General features: G+C 50.2%; 1 protein-coding gene across 5 annotated transcripts in view; it reads left to right on the top strand.

Annotated features, from left to right (window-relative positions):
* The window catches only part of KIAA1671 (KIAA1671 ortholog), a 186,227-nt gene that overhangs the window by 28,617 nt on the left and 131,015 nt on the right, over positions 1-26,595 (top strand). For 2 of the 5 annotated variants that reach the window (XM_057745211.1, XM_057745206.1), the window contains exons 2-5: positions 681-761; positions 3,559-3,653; positions 22,972-23,123; positions 24,903-26,510. In XM_057745211.1, the coding sequence (XP_057601194.1) occupies positions 24,955-26,510 (1,556 nt within the window). In that variant the 5' untranslated portion in view covers positions 681-761; positions 3,559-3,653; positions 22,972-23,123; positions 24,903-24,954. The remainder of the gene's footprint in view (positions 1-680; positions 762-3,558; positions 3,654-22,971; positions 23,124-24,902; positions 26,511-26,595) is intronic. The other 3 variants (XM_057745207.1, XM_057745208.1, XM_057745209.1) reach the window with 2 other exon arrangements.

The following is a 26,595-nucleotide window of genomic DNA, read 5'->3' as shown; positions in this document are numbered from 1 at the left end:
GGTTTGCTCTGAGGCTGCATCCCCCATACCCGGCACATAGTCAGTGCTTAATTAATGTATATTTGCTGAGCGAATGGTCCTGTCCTGGTGAGGAGGTCCAGGTTCAAGTGTGGACCTTGCCCCGGCTTCCTGGACATTCCTGGGCAACTTTCTTCCCCCTCGGGGTCTCCTCGCCAGTGTAACCAGGGAGCCTGTTCTGCGTAGTCTCGAAGGTGGAAGATTCTGGGCTTCCAGGCCCCAGGAATTCAGGGCTGGTCAGGGCTCTGGGGGGACCGGCTGGCCCGAGGGAAGATGTGGGAGGAAGGCTGACCCCCGAGCCACAGGAAAGGGAGGGTCCATGGGTGGGGAAGAAAATATTTGGGATGCCTTCCCGAGGTTTAACCAGAGCTCCTGAGCCCCTCTCCCCACGGCCCCCCAGGAAACACTGGCTGTCGTCTTAGCTGCCGTGCTGGTGCGGGGAGGGTGTGCGGGGGCGGGTGTGCGGGGCGAGCATCCGCCCACCGGGGACCTCTGCCAAGCAGGCTTTTGTTTATTTCATATTCGAACAAAAAAGAAGGCTATCCTCTTAAAAACACAGTTCCAGAAACCTCACTGGGGTTTGGAGATCTGGGCAGAAGGTGGCAGGCAGCTTTTCTTACTCTTTGTTAAATATTAAAAAAATTTTTTTTCTAATGGAATAGCATACATGCCGAACACCAGGAAGCAGAAAATATCATCCGGAAGTGAGCCCACCACCACTGAATCATCACCGTGAACTTTTGGTAGGGGGATTTTTGTATTTTTGAAGGTGCATTGCTTTTTCCCATAGATTATGCTGATTACAGCTGTTTTTTTTTTTTTTTTTCAAAACCCCAGATGTATACAGCTTTGACGCTTCCTTTTTTTCTACTTAAATCATGCCATTAACTAGTTTCTCCCATCACCCATGGTGGTAACCTTCATTTGGGACAAGTACATAAAATTGCCAAAGAATACTGTGGTCTGTTTAACCAAACCCCAGTCACTGAGCATTTAGATTGTTTTACTAACTTGGTCTGTCTCTCCAGCCTCGAGTACCTGGTGTTCTCTGGCCTTGGAATGCCCTGCACTTTTAGTTCCCTGAAGAGGGTCTCCTGCCGCAGGACCTTTGCACAGGCTGTTCTGCTGCCTCTCCCTCTGTTGTAGCTTCCTGATGTGCCTCCTTTACTTTCCTCACAGTTTGTATGGAAACCTTTCTCTGGTTTCTCTTTGAGTTCTGCCTGCCTCCCATTACCCCTGCCTGTGAGCGGCCTGAGGGCAGGGGTGTTACTGTCTCCGGAGGGGTCATGGGATTGTTAGTTTCACACCCCCAGATGTTCATTCTTGAGTTCTAAAAATGGGGCCTTGGCTTCCTTTGTGTTTAACTGGTTGAGTGGGGGATGGATACATTTTATGATGGGGGTACAGGACACATATTTATTTCATTTTATTTTTTTGGCCACTCTGCATGGCATGCCAGATCTTAGTTCCCCGACCAGGGATTGAACCCGTGCCCCCTGCAGTGTAAATGCGAAGTCTTAACCACTGGACCGCCGGGGAGGTCCTGATACATTTTTGCTTTAGCCCTCAAAGCATGAAGCAAAGATGCAAATGACCCCGACAGACGCATGATACCCCATCTAGTCCCTCCACTGATATACGCCATGTATGTGGACCCATGTGTCAATGGCTGTTACCGTGGAGATCCACGATGTCATGTCACCACGATAACAGTAAGAGCTGCTCTTTCTTGAACACTTAGTTTAACTAATTAGTTTAATTTATTCACCTCTCACAGCCAGCCCCCGAGAGAGGCGCTCATCATCCCATATTGCAGATGAGGAAACTGAGGCTTGGAGAGGTGTCGTAATTGGCCCAGAATCACACGAGAAGGGGCTGAGGCAGGTTATAAACCCAGGCGGGATGATTCTAGAGTCTGTGCTCTAATGACAGCCCTGCCCTGACACACACACACACACACACCCCAGATGTGAGTGCACACCAGCAGCTGCTCTGGGTGCTGGTATTGGCTCTGGGTTGCAGAACCACTGCCTCCAGCCCGGCCCCAGTGTGAACAGGTCACCTCTGGGTGTCAACAGGCTGACCCAGCAGGCGCTGGCTTACGCCCTGGCCTTGCCCATCCTTGAGGGGCGGAGTCACGGTGGCCCCATGGTGACCCAGCCGTGCAGGTGGACAGCTTCAAGGATGCTGACCTCGGACTCCTGCCGTAGCCTGGACGGCTGGTCTTCCCACCTCACCTGTGGGAAGAGCCCGGGGCTTGAGGAGTGCCCCAGGCCCTCCTGCCCAACAGGGGAAACTGAGGCTCAGGACACACAGCCAAAGCCACAAGCCACGACCTAAGGTCCCCCTTTGACTGCTCAGCCCCTCTGTCCTGCTGGGGGCCTGGGCCAGGCAGTGCCTGTCACTCAGGCGAGCTTTGGGGACCCATCCCTCTGATTTTTAAGATTGTCCCCTCTCTTCATTCCTGCCAGTCCAGGAGAAGGGGTTCAGCCTCTTGAGCTCTGAAGTTTGACAAGATGAGTGACCTTGGACTAACTAGGCTTTTAATTTCCTTAAGCTTCAGTTTCCTCCTTTCTTAAGTGGGAAAAATGATGATACCTGTAGTCACAAGCTAAATTGTGACGAGTCAAGGAGATAACCTCCATGCAGAGTTTATTTTAGAGCTGGGGACATGCACAGCACGCGTGGAGTGAATGCTTGTTCTGTGGTTGGAGCTGTTATTTCTGCTGGTGTGGGGAGATCGGGACCTGGGTGTGCCTTCTCCACGCTCGTCCCCTCGCGTCCCCTGCTTGCTCAGTGTGGCCACACCACATCGGTGTTTGCAGATGTGGGCCTGGGGACCCCTCCCCCTCCTCTACAGAGCAGGACATGATTCATGCCTGCGCTGGCGGACACCGCCCTTGGCATAACTGACCACGCCCGCAACTGATCTCCTGAGAGGTAGTCTCTGGGGTTTAGGGATGTTGTCAGCGAGGGTAGGGGTAGGGACCAGGGCTTGGACCCTGCCAGAGCTGGGACAGGCCCCTAAAGAGCTGAATTCTTTAAGGATGCCCATGCCTGGGGCTCTACCTGGAGACCAGAGTCTTAACTTGCAGTGTTCATGTCATGGCTGTAGGCTGTGGGCTCTTAGTGGAGGACAGGGTCTCAGGTGGAGGGAACACACCTACATGCTTGTAAAATCTTGTCTTTGTAATTACCTACTTGTGTGAACATTATATGTCTCCTCTTTCCCCCCAAAGCTGGCCCTGTCTTGTTCACAGCTGCATCCCAGCTCCTGGTAACCATGCCTGGCACCTACTAGGAGACCAGTAAAAATGGATTCAATAAATAAGCAGTGCCAAACGCTTTTACCTCCTTAGCAAACCTCTCAGCTAGTTTTGGAACTGGAAAGGGTTATAAACCCATTTGACAGGTGAAGAAGCTGAGGCTAAAGATGATGAGAAAGGGGCCCAAGTGCACAAAGGCGGGATTTGAGTTCGAGTCTGCATGCTGTGAGCTACTACCTGAAGCTCTCTTCTGACTCAGACGCCCACTTGCCAGGTGCTGATCTCAAAGCAGCTCTCTCTGCCTCTCCCTCTACCTGCCTTGAAGCCAGCAGTTCTCACCTGGATGCACAGGATGGAGGATGCTGACATGTGAGACGCCCTCCCCCGGGAGTGGGGGACTCAGCAAAGCTCCTGGCAGGCAGGTGGTAACTCCACCCTCTCCCACTCAGGAAAGCAGATCAGAATGCAAGGGAGGCAGGGAGAGGAAGGCGATTCTGGGAGAGCCCCAAATGCACTCTCATAGGTGGCCTCCGATCTGCTCACTGCCCCCTGTCCCGATTCAGCCCTTGCCACTCCACCCCAGCCAGCTTACCAGAAATTTCTGTTCCCTCAATGCCCTGAACTCTTTTTTAACCCTAGACCTCACGGTCTTCTCTTGGCTGGCTCCCTCTGATCCTTTAGGTCATGCAGCTGAAATGTCACCTCCTCCAAGAAGCCTTCCTTGATCACCCAATCCGTGGGGCTTAACTCTGATTCACTTCACAGACCTCATTCCCTTCACCTCCTTTGTAACATGCTGCCATCTTTGTCCTGGCATGTTGGCTTATCCATTCCCCATCTTTCCCACTCTCCATCTCTAAACTCTATGTAAACGCAGACCTTGAATTTTGAGTTCATCAGTACCTCCCCATCCCCAACCACGGGGCCTGGCACATAGTGGGTCAGTAAGTCTTTTGAATAAATTGATAAAAGAGCAGCTTGAAAACATTCGGCCAGCGCATTCGTTGGCATCTCCCACCATCTTGGTCGTTGGCGGGTTGCGGACCGTTTTACAATGGGGTACGTCTCACCATGGCATCATAACACCCTAGGGGAGAATGGGTGTTCTGAGCAAGTCCAGCTCTTGTGAGTCAGTGGTTCTAGCAAAAGAGAGGTGTCTTAGGTTGGGCTCTCCCAGAAGCAGAGCCTGAGTCAAGGGTGCAGGGCAAGTGATTTATTTGGGTGGTGGGACATCGTTAGGGTTTCCCAACAATCAGGATATCTCTGGGGGCAGCTGGGGCATAAAGTGCGCTGGGAACCTCAGGGAGACTATGGAACACGCCTCTAAATTGTCCCACCAGCAGTGGAAAGTTGTCCACCTGTGCCAGGAGGATTTGGGTGGGGCTGTGACAGCATCTGCTACAGCAGGCAGGCTCCTCCCCGGTGGCTGGCGTACACAGCGTGGCAAGCTCTGGCGGGTGCCTGCCGGCTGCAGCAGACAGAGGGGGGTGGTGTTTCTGCCAGAGATCTGGGGCCATTTGTACATAGTTGCCACTTTGGGCGTGAAAGGATCTCCAAGCCCAGAGAGATCATTTTCTTGGGTTCACCTTCTCAGGAGGAATTGTATCGTAAGCAGAGCTCCTGCATACTGAGCGCCTGCTGTATATACTTCCCAAGCGTCTTTGGTTCCTTGTGTTGTTTGGGATGCTGGACAAAGCCTGTCCCTCCCCCAGCTCCCCACGTCTTTCCTGCACTTGTACAGAAGCCAACAGGTCTAACTCCACAGGCCACCTCCTCGTCCCCATCTCTCTAAATGATTAGTAATAATACTGTTGATGAGGACCGTACTTGAGGCATGTGGCGCCCACAGGCATAGCCCTAAGCACTTTGCACGGGTGTGATCTCCTTTAATCCTTACAAAAACGCATGAAAACCTACCCATGATTCCATTTTATACTCGAGGAAGCCAAGGCTCAGAAGGGTGGAGTGACTTGCCTGAGGTCATGTAGCTGGTGAGGTCAAGATGGGATTGGACACCCAGCTGGTTGACGCTGGAAGTCCATGCTCTGCGCGGTCACACAGAGGGACGCAGACAGGGCGAGGAGGATGGGGGCTCCTGGCTGCCAGTCCCCCAAGCTCGGCACCCTCTGAGCTCTTAGTACCTGCTGGTTACCCTGGGCAAAATTAGAGTCTGGAAGAACGGACAGCAGGTGGTTTTTATCCGAATTTAGGAGATTGTAGTGTTTTCTGTCACCAGATCGGGTAGGTTGCTTTCAGGGGAGGGGCTTGAAATGACTCATCAGGGAACGGACCCTCTCCTCTGCCCAGGTGGCTCTTCTCAGAGCTGGTGGTTGCATCCGGTGGTTCAGGGGAGGGCCCTCTCTGCTCTCGGAGGGGAGGGATGCTTCAGAGCTTCACTGCTGGTGGCTGAAAGCAAGAAGGTTTTGATGGGGGTCCTTCTGCGTGTCTTTTAGCGATAAAAGTAAAAGGACTTTGGAGCAGAGGGTAGACCCTCCCCCAGCACCCGCGCACACACACACACTCTGTTGATGTTGCCTCTCATAGCTGGGCTCCTGGACCATCCTGAGTCTGTCATTGTCATTCGCTTTAGACTTACCTGTGCGAGATGGTGCATCCTGGAGTCTGTCTTAGGTAGGGTTCCCGAGAAGGGAAGCGTTGACCGGATGGGGGAGGGGTGCTCTCCGGAGTGGGGGAATGAGGGAAAGAGGAGCAGGCAGGGGAGGGGTTGTGGTCTCACCCACGTTTAGCTTCAGCCTGACCCCTGGGGGCTCTGGAGCCACAGAATGAATCCTGCCTTGATGCAAGGGTAAGTGGTCTTTTCTATCCCACATATCTTAGTCATAGGATGGATGCCCTGGTAGGGGGTTTGCGGGCAGGATTGGAGGTCTTGGCCTGTTGAAGGACCACTGTCCTGGAAAAGTATGTATCTTTGAACAGATAACCCTTACAGCAGCTGCGGGAGGGTGCAGCACCAGGGAAGGGGATCTGGTGGAGGGAGAAAGCAACAGCGTCTCCTGGTGGTTCTATGCTCCATTTGTCCTTAATTGGCTGTGTGACTTTAGGCAAGTCACTTACCCTCTCTGGGCCCAGATTTCACCTTCTTTCCCCAGAGGGAGATGCATAGAATCACTCTTGGCCCCATCACATTTTTAACCTCCATCAAATGACTCATTTTCTCCTTCAAACATTCATTTGTTTCAGCAAGTGTTTATTGTGTACCTACAATGTGCCAGGTGACTTGCTAAGCCCTGATGATAAAACAGGGAAGGGAACAGGACAGAGAGGGTCTCAGCCCTCAGGGGGTAAGACAATCAAGTCAACAGGCTTAAAATAGTAGGATCAGTGTCACAAAGAAGCAGAGTTGTGAGAATGAAAGTCTTACCTGGGGTGGGGGCAGAGCTCTGGGAAGGCTTCCTGGAGGAAGAAGCATCTTATCAGAGAGCTGTTGCTGCGTGAACACACGTGGGTACTGACATCACTTGGGAAAAAGAAAAATGACCGGCATTTCCTTGCAGGTCTCTTTCCCGTCTGAGGGTGAATTCTTACAGATCCTGACTACCTGCAGGTCAAAGCAAATTGAGATCTCCAGGATGGGTGGAGCCGGGGAAATGGGAGGGGGAATTTGGTAAAAGATGAGGTCCTGGGGTGGGTAGGGGCACATGAGGCAGGGCTATGGTGCGGGGTGCGGCTTCATTTCATAAACACCTGGAGGCCACTGGAAGTTTGAGGTTTTGTTTTCTTAGGTATAACTCACAGTAAAGTACACAAGTCTAAAGTGTTAACTGGGCACATGTTTGCATATGAACACAGCACATAACCACCACTCAAATCACGATATAGAATATTTCTAGACCCCCAGAAAGCTTCATTATACCCATCCTAGCCAATACTCCCCACATAGACCTACCTTCTATCACCACTGAGAAGTTTTGCCTATTTCCTGAACTCCACATTAGTGTGGTTTTACTGTACGAGTACTTTTGGGTCCTGCTTGTTTTTCTCACCTTAATGTCTATGAACGTATCCACGTGTTTGCATGTTGCAATAGTTTGGTTGTTTTCACTGCTGTGTTATATCCCGTCATATGAATATGCTGTACTTTATCTAGGCTACCATGGATGGACTTAGCTGGTTTCCAGGTTTTGGCTGTGACAAATGAAGCGGCTGTGAAAATCTGTGCACACGTCTCTTGTGGACCTGAGCACTCCTTTCTGTTGGGTAAAAACTCAGGAGCAGAATTGCTGGGGCATAAGCTGGATGCAGGTCAGCTTGAGTAGGTGCTGCCAGTTTCCAAAGTGTTTGTGCCAACGTAAAATGGTTCCACTTCCCCCACGTCAGCACTTTCTGACGTCAGTCTCTGTTGTTTTGGCCATTGTGGTAGATGTCAGGTAGTGTCTCATTGTGGTTTTAATTTGTGTTTTCCGGGTGACCAGTGAAGCTGAGCATCTTTCTGTGTGCTTACTGATCATTTGGAGATTTTTTTTCCATGTGTGACGTGCCCATTCAAGTCTCCTGTCCTTAAAAAAAAGCAAACAACAAGCCAGATTGTCTTTTTCGTATTGGTTTAGAGTTCTTTCTGTATTCCGGATGGAGTCCTTTGTGACATATAGATGTGTGTGTGTGTACACCTGTGCACACGTATATATGTATGATATATTTTATATAATGTAAATCATATTTATAAGCATAATATAGATGAAATACTATATATTATATCATTTGTACGTATGATATTTTATCCCAGTCCTTGTGTTGCCTTTTCATTCTCTCAGTGGTGTCTTCTGGTGAACAGAAGTTTTACTTCATTTTGTTTAAGATCCGTTTACCCCATGTTTCCTTCTAGAAGCTTTAGTGTTTTACCTCACAGGAAGCACCATCAGGTGAGTGTGGAGGTGGGACAGGCAAGTCGCGGAGCTAATATAGGATGTGCCATTGAGCAGGTCAGAATGTGCACCTTGGAGTTTTCTCCCAGGGAGGGAGGGAGCTGGGGTATTGATACAATAGTTGCCCTCCGTCTATGCTGGAGGGCTGCCAGTGGGGCACTGACCCACCGGCACTTCTGGCCTCTGCTCCCATGGCTAGAAACCAAGCCAGAGATTCACAGGCATCTTCAGTAGGCAGCCTTCTGCATCTTGGGGTGGGTGCTGAGGGTGTAGGGCAGGGTACCCGCGGCATCTGCTGCACCTTCTCCAGAAAGGCTTGGGCTCTCTGACATGCATATTATAGTCAGAAATTTATTCTGTTTCACTTCCTGCTTTCACACACCTAGCTTTTCAAAAACGTTGCTTTTTTTTTTTTTTCTATCATGAGCACATCCATTTGATCCGAAGTCAGCACAGCAAAGGAATCCAGACGGTGGGCTTCGTGGTCTTGGTGTCTCTGAGCCTCAGTTTCCTCATCTAGAAAATGGGAGTAAGATACGGCTACCTGCCTCAGAGATTGCCAGGAGAAATGAGGTTTTGCCCATAAAGTGTTTCACCTGCAGACTGGCTACACATTCAATAAATAGAAATTATTCTTGTTATTTAGTATGGTATAAAATTCATAAATTATAAATAAGGGGAAAACAAAGATTAAAATCCCCTGTAGTCTCATTTCCCTCCCACTTAGGGTCAGCCTCTCAGACCATTGCTTATATGTTCTCCTCACACTTTCTCTAAGTATCCGTGTATTCACATTTAGATACCCACCCATGTGCATCTGTACAAAGCAGGAAACGGGATCTCCATGCTGCATATCCTACCCCAACTTTTTAAAATTTAACTTTTACTTATTTATTTGGCCAGGTAACACAGTCACGAGGCTCAAAATGCTAAGTTACCAAAGTGCAGACATCGAGAAATCTCCCTCCCGTCTCTGGCCCTCAATTCACCCATTTCCCTGCCTGCCGCCCCCAGGGAATGAATTTAAAATTTACTGTTAATTGTATCCCCCTCCCCCCCCCCCCCCCCCCCCGCCCAAAACTGTTTGTAACTGCCTCCAGTTAAAAGTGTAAACGATTTGAATGTGCTCTTGACAACTTGTGTATCACCCAGGGAGCCACTTTTATCCTTGTAAGTGGCAAAGGTTACCTCAGAAATTGAACCGTGTTAGCCTCATGTATTGATGGTGTAATTTGGGCCCTGTAGATAGAGGCTTTCTTAGTGCTGTATGCCAGTTGATAAAGATGATGGATTTGGGGGTCAAAGGGACACTGGCTGATCACTCAAACACGTGGCACTCTTCCGTCTAAACCACAAGTGCTCCGTGCCCGTAATGAGTGGCTGGAACTGCTGTTAACCAGAGCCTTTCATTAACCAAGGCCTCTCCTCTGCCTTCCTCGCTTCTCACCCTGCGTTTAAGGCAGAGAGAGAAAGAGGTCAAAATAAACTGTTCTCGGTGATGCTGAAGGTCAGCTCCTTCCAGTGGGTGAATAATTCGTGGTTCCGTTAAATAAGGTTGGGCCTGGGGTCGAGGCAGCCAGCCCTGTGGCCCAGGCCTTCCCTGTGTTGAGAAGGTTGAGAATGAGGTTAGAAGATCCAGATCCAGGGACTGAGTGCAGCTAGTCCCTTCTCACCCTTGTGACTCCCTATCTATGAACCTCAGTTTACACATCTGTATATTGGGATTGTACAGTGCAGTCTGATAGGACTTTCTGCACTGTCCAGTAAGGTACCCAGCCTCCCTTGCCTATTGAGCTCTTTAAATGGGGCTGATGTGACCAAGGCACTGAATTTAAAATTGTATTTAATTTTAATCACTTCACATTTAAATTTTAGTAGCTACATGGCAAAGTGCAGTGCCAGGACCTGCCTGTAGGATTTGATACCGTCAAGGTCCAAGCGAGCAGGAATGGGGCGTCCAGTGAATGATAAAATGGCAAAGTGCATACGCTCTGGAGTCAGCCTGAGTAGAGTCCCCCATCTGCTAACTTACTAAGCGGTTGACCTCAGCCAATCACTTTGCCTTTTGAAACCTCAGTTTACCTATCTGTAGAATGGGGATAAAAATAGCATCAGCCCCAAAAGGTTGTTGGAGAGATTAACAGGGCCCAGCATAGGGGTGGGGGTCGAGGGTAGGGAAGGGGATGGCAGGACTTAACCCAGCAGAGGATGAACTGGGTGGGATTGGGAGTGAGGCTGCTTGAGTTCAAATCCCGGCTCCACCCCGTGGGCAAATTGCTAAACCTCCCTTGGCCTCCTTGTGTCATCCATTAAGTGGGCCTCATCATGTGACCTACCTCAGAAGGTGGATTAAGTGGGGAAATTCATTTAAGATGCCGTCTGGCACAAAATCAGTGCTCAATTAGTGTTAGTGATCTGGTGCTGGTAATTATTAACACCGAGCTTTCCCAAGGCCCAGTACTTAATAGGTCGGAGGACAAAGCAGTTGAATAAACTTGGGATGGTTCATTGGGTTCTCTTTTTGGCAGTTGGGCCAGGTATGTTTCTTCAGCTCCACGGAGGCCTGGGTTCTGTGCCAGGAGCAGGGCCTGTCTGTCGTGCCCCGAGGCTAGCGGCGCCAGGCCCTGACAGGTTTACGGGAGTGCTGGGAAGCTGGTCCCAGAGGAGGAGGAGTCAGTTGGTTGCCTGAAGGGCGTGGGAGGCACAGTTATCCTCCTGGGAAAACCAGGAGAGGACATGTCAGCCGTCCCTGCAGGCTCGTTACCGTGGGCGGCACCCAATGACAATGGCTCGCGGGGGGCGGGGTGCAGTGGGTGCAGCGGCTGGGGGTGGGCCTGGAACCGTTTACATCCCCCGGATGCCGGTTCAGTCTTGACCATCCTTTCAGGCTTTTCTTGCGCCTGGTTTTGGGGGGATACTCTTTGGTGTCTATGTTCTTTGGCACTTACCCCTGATTTTAATCAAGGCTTGTGTAGATGACAGGCTGATATTAGATCTTAGGCCATCCTGGCGAATGGTATCCACTTAGCCAGTCACCCTTCCTTTCCCTCTCCCTAGCTGGGCAACTGGGGTACAGTTTGAGCATAAGGGTGGAGTCCCCGGAACCACTGTTTCTCCCAAATTCCTTCAGCAGAGAGCTATTCCTTTAAGTCTAGCTAAAAAAAAAAAAAAAAAAAAAAAAATCCACCAACCCACCAATCCGTCCATCAGGCTTTATGTTCTATTTATTTGCTCATTTATTTATCATGCATTTGCAGAAACCTACTTTGTATGTTCCAAGTATACTGATGGTGTCTCACATGTACCATCTCCTTTAATCCTCAGAGCCCTTTGAGGTAGGTATCATTAAACTTAATTTACCCATGAAGAAACTGAGCTTTCGGGGATGAAGTGGCTTGTCAAAAGCACGACTACATTCACTATGTTTACTTAGAAGACATTTGTCCCCTTAACCAATTTGTACCAAATTCCCTCTGTCTGTTAGGAATGCTTTTGCCTTCATATAACAGAAACCTTAACAATGGCTTAAACAGTATATTATTATTTTTCACATAACAATTACAACAATAAAAATCCAGAGGAGAACAGTTCAGTTAGTACAGTGGCTCAGCTATGTCTTTGAGGTCTTTTCCATGTCGCTGTCCTTAAAGTATCACATGTGATCCCATGATCCCAAGATAGTTGCCTTGGCTCCAGGCATCACATTTTTGTTCCAGGCAGGAAGATGGGGAGGAAGCACCACAAGCTGCATCTGCCTATTTTTGACTCCAGTGCCATGTTCCTTCCACCTGACTGGTGAATTCCGGTCACGTGGGCTTTTGCCATTTCACATAACCCCTGTACCACCATTATTTTTAGACTTTCACTTTTCCAAAAGTTAAATAAAATTTTAAAAGAACCGTTATGAAAATCTCTATTGTAAATAGCAAACCAGTGTCACTTGTCTTAAATTGAAAACAGCAGTGAAATTAAATATAATGAAAATAAAATTATATTTCAAAAGCTGCTGCTGCAGCTGATGGTCCAAGCTTGGGGCTGTGTCCTCTTTCTTAAATTTGAGAGAGTAGCAGATAGTGTAGGTGTTAAAGTCATGGTGGCACCAAGCAGAGACGGGCTCAGGGACTTCATGAGAAGGCACCAATGAGAATCAGAAAGGAAACAGTTTTCGCAGAATGTCATTCACAGAAGCTTCATGCTGTGCCTGGGTATCAGAGCATCCTAAGTGTTACCAAAGACCATCTTGTGTCCCACATGGACTGCCTCCCACCTCTGGGGAACCCAGCACTCTCCTGTTCTGCCCTCCCCGTGCCAGGCATCAACTAGGTTCTGGGAAGGCGAACCCAGAGCTGGAAGGGTCTGTGTCCTGGGTGGGCTGTGGAGGGATCTGTAAATCTTGCAAGGGGGAGAACCTCAGGCTTATCTCTGATACAAGTCATGATGATCAGGTAAATAGCCAGAGAAGGTTGGAAGATGCTTTGGCTTAGGAAATCAGCCTAGGCTTCCTGGAAGTGGTGTCTCTTAGTCTGCTCTAAAAGGATGGATGGGATTTGGGCAAATGGAAATTGTGCCCAAAGGAATCAATCTTCTCTCCACAGAGGAGAAATAAGTGAAAAAGATGCTCAGATCATTGGGCCCCTTTGGGAATCTGGGAGTGGAGGCAGGGCCTATAGTATAGACCAGGTTGGTTAGTTTTGGCCTGTGTGTATGTGTTGGGGGCGGGGGAGGGGGTGTCATCTTGAATACCTTGCCCAAGGCAATGGAGGGTGGGGGACATTTATTTTGGAACTGGGGAGTGACATACTCAGACCTCCCCAGGGTCTGAGTTTGAACATAAGGCAGTTCTTGGGCCAAAATAAGCTAATTCCTCCAGAAACCTATCTGTGCTCAGAGGGAATTATTTATTTATTTTTCTGAAATGCAATATGTGCCCCTCAGGCTCCCTGAAGAGAGAGCATATCATGCTCACATTTTTCCGAGTCCAGCATTGTGCTGTGCGTCGTGTTGAACTAAGTGCTGAGGTTGAATTTCCTCTGCTGTGAACGTCATTTCCGGGATGGGGCTTCCTTCCTGCCCACTTTTCCAGAGCCAGGCCGGACACAGCAGCCGGGCCGGGCCCAGACTCACCTCTCCCTGTGAGCCGTTCTAATTGCCCTTGCAAATCTTACAGTCAAGTGTGTGATGGCCCGGCAGTAAATGAGAGCCAGTAAAGCTGCCAGTGATGGCACAGTCAGCCCCAGGGCCCTGGTTTATTGCTGAGGAGACATCTTTATTGGGTCTGCCCCAGGGCAGAGGTTAAGAGCCCTGGCCTCCTAAGCTCTGACTTAAGTCAGCATGGGACGTTTTTCCCTTGGGTGTGAAGATCCATTCTGCGTATATCCAAAGCTCTAAAAAAAAAAAAAAAAAAAAAAAAGGTGTACACCCTTGGAACCAGCCAGCCCACTTCTAGGTAACATTTATCTTGGGAAAGTCATTGCATGTGGGTGTTTCATTGCAGTGTTGGTTTTAATAGTCGGAGATTGGAAACAACCAAAGGATACAACAGTGGAGGATGGAGTCCCGGTAATGATGAGATATCCAGGTAATGGGAAACTTCAAAGCATGAGAAACGGCTGTAGAGGTTGTGCAGCTATTGATGTGAAAAGTGTTTATAACGTATCTTGAAATTAAACAAAACAAAGCAAGTTCCAAAATAGCATGTGTGACCTGATTCCATTTTAGTTTTGACAAAAAGTTCCCATTTACATTGGAAATGGCCAGATCGGTGGACGTTAGAATGCTAGTAGTGGCTGCTGGCTCTAGGTGATGGGATTTAGGATTATTAAAAATATTTTGCTCATTTATGTTTTTGAATTTTTCTGCAATTCCAATGTGGAGAACCTGAAGAGATCTAGTGAAGGCGTAGGTCTCTGCCAGAATAGTGTGAGAGCTTTGGATATTTTAAAGAGGGAAATGTCATATCCTTGGAGGGGTCCCGTCTCTCAGGGGACTGAGATCTCAACAGTCTAGAGCAGGGGTCACAAACTCTTTCTGTAAAGGCCCAAAGAGTAAATATTTTAGGCTTTCTGGGCCATAGGGCCTCTGTGGCAACCACTCCGGTCTGTCTTCATACGTTGGAAGAAGCCCTCGATAACACGCAAATGAATGGGCATGTCTATGTTCCAATAAAACGTTATTTGCAAGAACAGGCAGTGGGCCAGATGTGGCGTGCAGACTGTCGTTTGCCCATCCGTGATCCAGAGAAAAACAAACAAACCCAAAAAATCTGCTTGATTAATGGTTTCAGTGAGTGCTGTAGCCAGTTCAGAAATAGCACAAATAGTAGGAAGGAACAGGCCAATGAAAGTTGAAAAGGCGGATGTTTAAATAAAGGCATAAAGGTCACTTGTAACATTCTTTCTCCAAATCAGCAGTTACACCTGGACAAGGGGTGTTGGGGTGAAGCAGTTTGGATTATGCTTTTTTTAAATAACCAAATGTTGCCAAATGTCCCCTGGGGGCAAAATTGCCCCTTTGAGGACCCCTGCTCTAGACCTGTTCCGTCCTCTCCATCCTCTCCAGCCAAGTGCATGGACATTTTTTCTTCTTCTTCTTCTTCTTTTTTTTTTAAGCTCTTTATTGGAATATAATTGCTTTACACTCTTGTACCAGCTGGATTATGCTTTGGAGTGCCTTAAGATGCCAATCAGGTCACCAAAGTCTCCGGCAAGTCTTGCCGGAAGGACATTCGTTTACCACCGTTGAGCCCGGCATTTCCCAAACCCTTTCTATTGACATAAACCACAGGACCCTTTGTGTGGGTGTGAATGTGTACCATGCACATCTGGTGATCCAGGCCATTTGGGGAAAAGCCCCTTCAAACTGTTCCTCTGGATTCCAGAGTCTGAAAGGTCAGATGCCCTGAACTCTTTAATTCATTACAACTTGAAATTGACACAGAAGTCAAGGCTATGCTAATTAAGGCGGTTCCTACAGAAATCACACACACTCAGAAGGACACTTAGCTCTCACTACGTCTGTTAACACGGAATGAGAATTAATTTGAGTGCCTCAGCAATCCTTTATTGAGTACCAGGTATTCAGAAGGAATCGTGGGGGACCAGGGGATGCAGAACACGCACCTCAGAATCCAGAGAACTGGGCTCCACGGGGGAGAAGCCAGGGCCAGAGAGAAGCTGCGTGATGCAGACCTGATAAGTCCTGGGGTTGAGCCAAATCACAGTCGCAGAATCTGGAAGGAACTTGTCCAAGCTCTCATTGCAAATTGGTGGAGGAACCGAGACCAAAACTAGGGTGAAAGACATACTGGGCGATTCCATTTCTTTGAAATATCCAGAAATGGCAACTCAGTAGAGACAGAGAGCAGAGAGTGGCGGCCAGAGGTTGGGGGAGGGGAGAAGGGGGAGTGGCTGCTTGTTGGGTATGGGATTTCCTTTGGGGTGATGCAAATGTTTTGGAACTATTATAGATTAGCATCAGTGGTTGCACAAGTCCGTGAATTTACTAAATGCCACTGCTTTCACGGTTTGAAATGGTTGACACGAAGAATTTCATGTTATGTGATTCACTACCACAATTTTTTTAAAAAAGGATGGTGGAATAATTTATTGTCCAAACCTGGGCACTTCTGAGAATGAAAGTGTTCTGTCCCAAGTAAACCAGGATCTGTGATCACCTTGACTAAAATCACCCAGTTCTGACTCACGGACCAGTGTTTTGTACCCTCCCTCCAATGCAACTCTGACCCAACAAAAGCACATGGTTTTTAGAAAGTTGTGCCACTCAAACTTTTCACCAAGATAGCCCTACGTTGCCCCAAGGAGGGTAAGTGAATAGGCTCATGCTATAAGACTGTGTTTCTCCCCTACCTTTGGGCCTTTGCACATGCTGTTCCCTCTCCTGGCTCCAACCTTTTCTTCTGCTTGGCTGACTCCTACCAGTCTCAGTTGAGATGTCACCTCTTCCAGGAAGGCATCCCTGACTACTCTGCCCCTATTAGGGCACCCCCCCCTCAAATTTTATGAGGTTTCATCTCTTCCTCCTCCGCTAGACTGTATCACCTGTTGTAATCGGGAATGGGGTCTCTTTTTCTTCTCATTGCATTCCCAGTGGGGATGGGGAGCAGAACCCAGTGTGGACCATAAGTGGTTTTAATGGAGATTTGCCTAAAAGACATGGGTCCCCATGAGCTGAGTCACGTGGTAATTAGAGTTTAAGCATTAGGTTTCCTTTATATTTGGTTTTAGTTTCTTGCTTTTTTTTTTTATTGTGGTAAAATATACATAGCGTAAAATTTATCATCTTAACTATTTTGAAGTGTGTAGTTCAGCAGCATTCAGTACGTTCACATTATTCCTTAATCATCACCGCCATGCATCTCCAGAATTATTTTATCCTCTCATCCTGAAACTCTGTGCTCATTAAACAATAAAGCCCCATTCCTTCCATGCTCCAGCCCCCGGCAACAACCATTCTACTTCTATCTCTGTGAATCTGACTACTCTAGGTGCCCCATGTGAGCGGAATTATATAGTATTTGTCCTTTTGCGACTGTCTTATTTCACTTAGCATGATGTCCTCAGGGCTCATCCACGTTGCATGTGTCAGAATTTCCTTCCTCTTTAACACTCCACTGGATGGATTTTATCTGTGCCTCCATCGACAGACAGTTGAGTTGTGTCCAGCTTTTGACTACTGTGAGCAATGTTGCTTTGAACATTGGTGTGCAGGTATCTTTTCGAGTCCCTACTCTCAGGTCTTTTGGTTACACACCTAGGAGTGGGATCGCTGGGTCTTATGGTAATTCTATGTTTAGGTTGTTTGTTTGTTTTTGTTTTTTTTAGAAAGGAAGTTCTCCTTTTTCAAAAATTAATTAGTTAATTTTTTTGGCTGTGTTGGGTCTTCGTTGCTGTTCACGGGCTGTCTCTAGTTGCGGGAAGTAGGGGCAGCTCTTCGTTGCGGAGCGCAGTCTTCTCAGTGCGGTGGCTTCTCATTGCAGAGCGCAGGCTCTAGGCACAAGGGCTTCAGTAGTTGTGGCACATAGGCTCAGTAGTTGTGGCTCACGGGCTGTAGAGTGCAGGCACAGTAGTTGTGGCCCATGGGCTTCGTTGCTTCTTGGCATGTGGGATCTTCCCAGGGCAGGGATTGAACCTGTGTCCCATGCATTGGCAGGCAGATTCTTAACCACTGAGCCACCAGGGAAGTCCCTATGCTTAGTTTTTGAGGATCTACTATACTGTTTTCCTGGGCAGTGCACAAGGGTTCCAAATTTTCCACATCCTCACCAACACTTGTTGTTTCTGTTCTTTTGATGGTAGCCACCCTAATGAGCGTGAAGTGTCCTTTACATTTGAACATCATAAAAAGCACTTGTTCTAGTGAAGCCCACGTGCACTTTGGAAGAAATCTTGCAGGGAGGGAGGGTGGATCAGCATAATTCCCGCCGCCCACGGCAGATCCATCTGCTACTCCAGCTTCAGTTTCCTCATCTGTAAGACGGGCTTCATAATAGGACCTGCTGCTTTTTTTGTGTGGTTGCACCACATGCAGGCTCTTAACTCTCCAACCAAGGATGGAACCTGCACCCCCTGCAGTGGAAGCGCAGAGTCTTAACCACTTGGCTACCAAGGAAGTCCCAGAACCTGCTTCTTTGTATTGTTAAGGGGACGAAGTGAAGTCATCCTCGTAAAGCACTTAGCACAGCTGCTGGCGCACAGTATGTGCTTAATAAAATAATAGCCATCTTTATCCTCAGCTTTTGAAAGCTTTGAAAGTGGGCAGGAAGGGAGCCTTGATACATCTACATTTTGAATTGATGGGGAGAACATAGCTCAGAGGGAAACTTCCTGTATTGAGGTCTAAAAAGAAATCTGTTTGCACAAATAACATTAATGGAAATGAAAGGGAATTTTTTTTTTTTTTTTTTTTTTTTTTTTTTGCTGCGTTGGGTCTTCGTTGCTGCTTGGGCTTTCTCTAGTTGTGGTGAGTGGGGGCTACTGTTTGTTGTGGTGTGCGGTCTCCTCATTGCAATGGCTTCTCTTGTTGCGGAGCAGAGGCTCTAAGCACACAGGCTTCAGTAGTTGTGGCACATGGGCTCAATAGTTGTGGCTTGCGGGCTCTAGAGTGCAGGCTCCGTAGTTGGCGCACGGGCTTAGTTTGCTCCGCGGCATGTGGGATCTTCCCAGCCTAGGGATCGATGCATTGGCAGGCTGACCCCTAACCACTGCGCCACCTGGGAAGCCCTGAAAGGGAATCTTGAAATGAAAAGGAATTAAAAAAATATATATAACAACGATTCCTCCCCAGGTCCCCAACACTTTTTTTTTTCACCTGTCCGTTTTCCCTTCCAGACCTTGACCATTGGTGTAAACAATCTTTTCCGTTGTCACAGCCTTGAATACAAAAATAACAATCCCGTCTACCACCCTCCCTCCAACAGCCTTCTCATAAGCTCTTCCCACTTGCCTGCACAGACCATCCCCCAACCCTCGCTTTCAAGAGATGCAGAATAGCCCCTTCCATGTGGCTGAGAGGCTTTAACCTTTTGTGGAGAATGTGTATTATTTCTAGGTTTTTGCCATGGTAGCCATGGCAACCATCTTTTCCAATCACAAACTCAGGCCATGTGGTATGAAGGGATTTTTGTGCCACCTGTGGGCAGGCTGGGAACTGGAGATCTGGTCTGTCTGCTGACACTGCAACCTTTGTCACATTTAAATGGCTTATTAGTCCTGGGTTTTTTCAAATAAGGGTTATCACCCTAAATCCAGGCTATGTTATTGCTGCACTTGGATGGATAACATTGCGGAGAGCATCTTTGTGTGTATGGTTTTCTCTTCCTTTAGATTCCTTCCATAGGACACGTGTTTAAAAGTGGGATTACTGAGTCAAAAATAAATGAATGCCTTGGGGGTGAGGTATATGGGGGGGGGGAAGTGCTTGATTCATAGTTAGAAGATTTCGCTGTAACACTACCCCTCACTAACTTGAGATCTGACTCATTTTCCTCATCTGTAGAATGGTGGTAATAATCTGAAAAGCACAAGATTGTTGAGAATAGTAAAGAGAGAGGGCAGAAGGTGTACAGAGTCACTTAGTGTGGTCCTGAGTCTTGATGGGGTCTCCAAAAATATGAGTGGAAAGTGAATATTGCCAAATTGCTTCTGTAACTGACATTGTCCCTGGGAGTAGATGAGCATGTCAGTTTCCCACACCCACACCTGGATTGGATACTATTATTTTCTTCTCTCAGAGATGCTCTCCCTTGAGGTATTTTTTTGCACCCTGAGTTCACGTCCAGTACAGAGTCAGACCCTGGGGGTACAGCTGTGAACTGGACCCAGGACCCTCCTGGCCAGAAACTTCCAGTCTAGAAGTAGTTACCACGTGTGGGGTCTGCACTGGGAGTTAGATACCAGAGCAGAGAAGAGGCACCTGAACACCCGCCCTGGGGCATCAGGGAAGGCTTCCTGGAGGAGGTGGCTGCTTGGAGCTGAGATGAGTCAGGCAGTAGGAAATGGTAGTATAGAGGCGTGAAGGCAAGGAAAAGGATAGAGCGTTTTGTGACCTGTCTGGGGTTCATGTGCTGAAGTAAGTATATGAGTTGAGTGTGAGAGACAGAGAGACAGACGGAGGGGGAGGTGTCAGTCATGAGACTGAAGCTGGGGAGATGAAGAGGATCCGGATCCTGCCCGGCCTCAGAGAAGGAGTTTGATCTTCGTTCAGAGGGCAGTGGGGAGACAAGGGCAGGCTTTGATCAGGGGAGTGACATGGTGGCCCCTGCATAGTGGAGAATCACTCTGGCTGCTGCTAGAACAGATTGGCGGAGGCACTGGCGGAGAAAGTCACTTACCTAACAATGTTCTATGCATCTTATTTATTTATGTCATTTACTGTCTGTTCCCATCTTCACAATTATCAGCCCCGTGGGAACAGGGCTCTCTATATGATTTGTTCACTGCTGTGTCCCTAGAGCCTGGTATATGGTAGGTGCTCAGTAATTGCGTATTGGAAGGAATGAATGAATGAGCTAGGGCTGCAGCCTTGGGGACAGAGAGGAGAGGATGCATGCACTCCATTGACATTAGACATTGGTCCCCCTCCATCCGGGGCCTGCAGGTGAACGAAGCATATGCGTTTACCACAGCCCTGCTCTCCTGGGGCGGGGGGGGGACCTGGGCATGCACTTGGCCCTTTGCAAGGTGCCCCACATGGGATGGATCTGCAGACTTGGGAGCCCAGGTCACATTTTGGAAGACGCTGGAAGGTGTCAGGACTGGCTCACGGCCCTCACCAGATGGTGGCATTCCCAGGAAACAGCACCCGGAGACGGCTGAGTGAATGACTGTGAGCTCCCAGATCGGATTTAGGGGTGTAATTATGAAAGATCGGCAGCAGCTGTTAGAATGAGTCAACGCCTCCAAATCTGAGAGTGAAGCTGCCGAACGGCTGGGTTCTGAATGGAGAGGCTTCTCCTGCCTTGTCCCTGTAAAGTTCTCTCCGATTCCCCGGGAGCCCGCGCGCTCCACGGCTGTGCCTGCAGCACCCGGCGCAGAGCCTGGCTTGTAGAAGGAAGGTTGGAAGGATGACGGGATGAATGCCCGTGAATGACGCCTGTCTAATTTTAGCAACTATTGGCCTTAGTGACTAGACGCCCAGCAACGTGATTTTCTCTGCATGAAATTGCAGGAAATGGGAATTTCAAACCTTGCAGATCAGTTCAGGGAGATGGAGCCTGGCAGGTTCAGCAACAGCAGAAGTACACTTACCACTACCCCCACTGCTGCCCCCCCATCCTCCGTGTCCTGGTCCACCGCAGCCTCTTGACCTCCTGACCTCCCAGATCAGCCTGACTCCCTGTCTGTCCCCCCATGCCCACCTCCACGGTGATTCGTAGATAAAACCGACACGGCTCATACCTGGTGTCCCTGCTTTCTCCAGGGAGCTCTTGTTTACCTGGCTCTGGCCATCGTGCTACTATATTTAAAAAGAGCGAGCGAGGCCACCCCGGGAATAAACAGCATCTGTCCTCTGTGTGAGTGGGCTTCTGAAATGTTTTGGAAGAGACTAACATCTCTTAAATTAAGCGTAACATATGTGATGCATTTAAAGCAAGATTTTAAAGCGAACATTTCAGTCGGTTTCCTTGTATTTTACAACAGGTTAAAGGAAAACCCGAGAATCATGGGTTTCTAGGTTTGGGAAAGACTTCAGATATTATTTAGCTATCCACTATGGTGGTTTAAAAGCTCTTTTTTCCCCCCCCTTTGTTCACTGATTGATTCCTCATTGATTGATTAGTTCATGCAACCATATTTATAGACCAGGCATCTGTCTGGCATTTTAAATGGAAACTTGAGAGGGAGCCCAAGATAGAAAGCAGATTACAAATAACAGAGACACTGTTCTGGTTAAGAGGGGCGGGGACCAAGAGTCTTTCCCTTGTTTTTCCCTTCTTCCTTCCCTGCAATGTGGTCACTGAGATGGGTTCAGAGATCCCAAACTGGGGTGACACTTGTGAGCCATCGACCCTGATTCAGCAACAGTGCCCTCGGTGGTTCTTCCCAGGAAAAGCTGTGCAGAGAAGCATTCTTTCATTCCACCTTTGGGCAGATGAGCTGGTGTGACAGTGTGGGATTAATGTGGTCACAGCAGGTCTCTGACAGTGGCCTGTCCCAGGCAGGTCAAACTGGTGGGGCCTCTCAGTGGGGTGGGCAGGTGGAGCTCCCAGCTAAGCTCTTCACAGCTCTTTGGTTCTGTCATTCAGTAGCACTTGCCCTACGGCCACGGCAGAGCTTGCCAGAGCCAGAGGAACGAGCTCATCTTGTGACCTAGACTGCTTAGTGTCGTGAAACTCAGAACTCTTGCACTTATTCAGAATCTTCAAAGGGTAGGGAGCAGGGCCAGGAGAGTAGTTCTTCCTTTGTGTATTTATTCACTCAGTAATTATGTGTTCAGTGCTCTTATCTGCCAGGCTACTGTGCTAGGATTCAGGGTACCCTCTGGTCGCTTCCCACTGATGTGAAGTGAAGGATCGTGAACTATTCAGTGTAACTGTGTGGTTGTGAGGAGTCCAGCCAAGTGTCTGTGGGTCTCTGGACATGTAACAGGGAGATTGTACTAGGTTGGAGGCGGGCAGCTGTGTCTGGACTGTGATCTTAGGGGTGGGCCTGCGTCTGTGCATAGCAACAGGGATAACTCAGAGAGCAGGCACAGCACGTGCAAAGGCCCTGAGGAGACATGTGAGGACCTCCAAGAGATGCAATGTCCAAATACTCCCGAGCAGGAGAACCAGGGAAGACAGCCCCCAAGTTAGCTAGCTCCTTGGGTGTTTAGGAGTTACCTCCTCTAAGCCTAGGGAGTCTTCCGGGACCACCACTCCCAATTCTAGGCAGTTAATCCTCCTTTTCCTGTGCCCCCATGTCCCCCTTTATAAACCATGGTGTTTATTGCCAAGTGTTGTAATTGCGTGTGTGTGTGTGTGTGCGCGTGTGTGTTTATCACACAAGACTCTGAGTTCCCTGAACACAGGGGATATTTCTTATTCATCCCTGTGCACACAGTTGGTGCTCAATAAACATGTATCAGAGGAACGGGGGAGATTTTTATTAAGCACCTACTGTGGACTCAGCACCCTTGATGCCCACGTGTATAGATAAGGCGACGATACTGCAAAGCTGATAGGAGCGTGAGTTTTACAAGCTGGCAGAGATGCCAGCAGACGCAGTTGGAGCTCGAAAGCTTTTGCTCCGTCTGTGCACATATTGCTGGAACTCCGGAACCGAGGCTGTCGCCCCGTGTCTCCCCAGACCTGCTCGAAACTCAGCCTGCTGGGACGAGCCTCCCCTCCCCCTCTGGCTTCTGCCACGGGAGTGTGCGGACAGCCCTCTTCACGATGAGACGCGATACCGCTGGCTTTCTCCGGCAGTCACACGTCCCCAGCCAGGACCTGCCAGCTCGGGTAAGTGGGGCTGGAGAGTCCGGGGTAGGGGGTGGAGGGGAAGGGCTCCTGTGGGTTCTGCCAGGGAATTTTCTCTCTGTCCTTTGAATCCTGTTCTTGTCCTGTGTCTCATGTCCGGGCTCCGTCTGTGTCCCAGAGGTCACGGGAGCTTGGCTCTAACGTTGAACAGTCCTGATTCAGGGCAGGACCCTGCGTGCCTTCGAACTCCGCCCCGGGTCACTGCAGACGGATTCCTCCCAAGTCTCTGATATTCCGATTCTCCATTTTTGTGCCTCCCCTCTGCCTCTAACTCTGCCTAGACAGTGTTCTCTGCTTTGGGGAGAAGGCATCCGTTTAGCACCATCGAGCGTGTAAGGAAGAGAAAATATCAAAATCTGTCTGCCTTTCTTTCCTGCAGGCTGCCGAGTGAGTCAGAGCTGGGGGCAGCAGTGTGGGGCCCCCGGAAGGGAAGCGGGAGGCTTGCATTGAACTAAAATACCTTCTACTTTCAGCCCATCGAGACGGGGGCAGGCTGGGGGCAATTTTGGAAGGAAAGAGAGCACCGGCGTGAAGGTGGGGTTAGGGTTGGGGACGAATCAGGAACAGCAACTTGTCTGGCACTTTTTATGACCAGAAAGGAACAGGACTTAATTGTTAAAAAGGCAGAGTTGAATGGGTCCCGGGCTTGTTACCCAGTTTCAGCTATGCAATGGTTGGCAACCTCTCTGGCCCCTCTCCCTTCATCTTTATAAGGATAACCCCTGCCTCTCGGGGTCACTGGAGGATGGATGAGAGAGGAGGGCTCCTGTCTTGAGAGCGCAGAGCTCGCGGCTGGAGGAACAAGGGGCTTTATGCCTGAGCGGCTGCAAAACTGGGGCTGATGATCGCATACCCGCCTCGTAGGGTTGTAAGGAGGATGTGATTTGTAAAACAGAGGGAGCACTTGGCTTACCTGAGGCCCTCATTCATGGTAGACTCTCGCCCTTAGCTGATACTCTACTTACTGAGCCTGTGAAGGAAGCCAGCATAAAACAGGCATTCAACCGAAGAGAACTCAAAGGCAAACAAATAATGACAGCAGGTGGTGTGGAAAATGAGGATGGCTTTTTTGTTTGTTTGTTTGTTTGTTTGTTTTTAAGGCTTTTGGAAGAGCTGGGGAGTGGAGAGATAAGGGATGGTCTGGGGGGCTGGAATTCCACGGCCACTGACCAACATTGTGACCTTAAGAACACCGGCTTTGGGTAGCTGTGTGAGCTGGGACTGGTCACCTACCCTCTCTGTGCTTGGTTGTGACAAGGATCAGGATCCAGCCTGATGTGGGCAGGCTCTGAAATGGGACGACACTGTGGCGTGACAGGACCCTCACCAGGGCTTACGCTGGGAGTTTGGAGTCTGACCTGGGTTCGAATCCCACCTTTGCCTCTTTACTCTCTGAGGGACTTCAGGTCGGTTATTTGGCCTCTCTGAGCTGGCTTCCGTACCTGTGAAGCAGAGATCATCACTTTTATACCTTCAAAGCTGGCCTCGAGATTAGCCGAGTCGGGACGGTCCAGGAGAACGCTGGCACCTTTTCCGTGTCCTTTGAGCTGGAACGAGCTTCACAGTCAGGCCATTTAGCCCACTGCCCTTGCCCAGAGCTGAGAGGTGGAAGCACTGGCCCGGGCTTGCCCGGTGAGGTCAGTGGAGAGCTGGCGTCCAGACCCCGGGCTCTGGTCTCTTGATCCCCGTCCCCCAAATCTCTCTGCTTCAATCCAGACACTGACTGAATCTTAAATTTAATCTTTTTTTTCTTTTGTGTAGTGGTTGCCTCTCCGTGTCTGATGTTCTTCCCCGTGGATCCACAGTGGTAACCATGGTGACGCGGGTGGAGGTCGGCACCATAAGTTCTCTGACAGGAGTGCCAGGCCTGGGCGAGCTCTCCAAGGAGGAGGCCCTGACTCGGACCTACTTCCGTCAGGCAGGCGGCGCCTCCGGGGCCCCCTCCGCGCTGCTCTTGGAAGGAAAAAGCCCCCTCAGGAGTCCCGTCCGCTTACTCCCTCTGCCGAGACTCGCCCCCAAGCCCTTCTCCAAGGAGAAGGCCGCGGACGTGACCCCCTCGAGGCCCAGCCCAAGCAGCGGGCCGTCTCCTACCGGGGGGCCCTCCCAGGACGCGGCAGAGGGGCTGGATGAGAAGATGCCCGGCCTGGTGGGGCAGGAGGCCGGGGGCGTTGACGGCCCGAGAAGCGCGTCTCTGTTCGCCAAGGCCACGGTTCTGCGGCCCAGCGCCAACACCATGATTCTCTTTGAAACCACCAAAGCCGGGCCCACCCTGGGGAAGGGAGTCAGCCGGGGGGCTCAGGAGGCCGACGCGGGCGCGTCTCAGGGGCCTGCTACCGCCTCCCGGCCCGAGGTGGCCGCCAAGCCCGCCGTGCCGGCCCGAAAGCCTGCAGGGATCCTTCCCCGGCCGGCCTCCCTGTCTCAGGACACCAGGCCGACGGCCACCCAAGGGGAGATGGGCCTCGAGGAGCCCCTGTCAAAGGCCAGCAGCGTGGAGGAGGCGGGTGGCCCCGCTCTGGAGCCCAGGCCTCGCCTGAAGAGGAGGCCTGTGTCGGCCATTTTCATCGAGTCCATTCAGCCTCAGAAGCCAGGCCCTGGTGGGGCAGCCGCGGCGGGGAAGGCGCCCCCCGCCCCTCCCGAGAAGACGTGGGTGAGGAGGCCCAGGCCTCTGTCCGTGGACCTCACGGCCCCATTCGAGAGCAGACAGGCCTTGGCGAGGAAGGTGGTGGACGAGGCCACAGCAGGGTCCACTGCCCAGCGGCGGGGGCCCGAGAGGCCCGACCCAGACCCCAGAGTGGACGGGGAGTGTCTGGTCAGAGCAGAGGCTCCCCTTCACGACCCGGATTCTGACTTCCTGCAGGTGGCCAGGAAGATCCAGGAACGGAAGGAGAAGCTGCTCTACAAGCGGGCGGAGACGGGCAGCCTCCGAACTGCGGGGGGATCGGCCACGGTCCCCCCAACCAATGCCCGGAATCTTGGGGAAGAGAAAGCCAAGCTGGATGGGGAGCCAGAGAAGGCAGCCAAGTCCCCCCAGTCCCCTTCGCCCAGGCCTGGAAAAGGCCAAGAAAGCGCCGAGGTCAAGAGTAGACTGGCTGATGGGGAAACCCGGGTGGGGAGAGAGCAGACACCCAGGGGCAGCGTGAAGAAGCACATCAGCCTGTTTGGGGAGGAGGGTGCCCCGGCCTTGGCAGCGGGGTCTGAACCCCCACCAGCCACCCCTGCGTCCCCGCCGGCCCCGCCAGAGCCAGAGAAAGCGGGTGTGAGCGTCCAGCATCGGATCAGAGGCTGGGCCACCGAGAGCGCGGAAGCAAAGCCGGAGATCAGGAGGAAGGCGGTCCAGGCGCGGCCACTGTCCGCGGATTTGACCAAACTGTAAGTGGGAATATCCCATGGACCTCCTCCCCCAGCTTTCGAGAGCCTCAACCCTTCCCCTGACACCCCTTGGGAAAGGAAACGG

This window comes from Hippopotamus amphibius, chromosome 8 (assembly GCF_030028045.1).
Source record: "Hippopotamus amphibius kiboko isolate mHipAmp2 chromosome 8, mHipAmp2.hap2, whole genome shotgun sequence".
Lineage (NCBI taxonomy): Eukaryota > Metazoa > Chordata > Mammalia > Artiodactyla > Hippopotamidae > Hippopotamus > Hippopotamus amphibius.
Note: the sequence above shows the minus strand (reverse complement) of the source record. Positions and strands in the feature narration are given on the sequence as shown.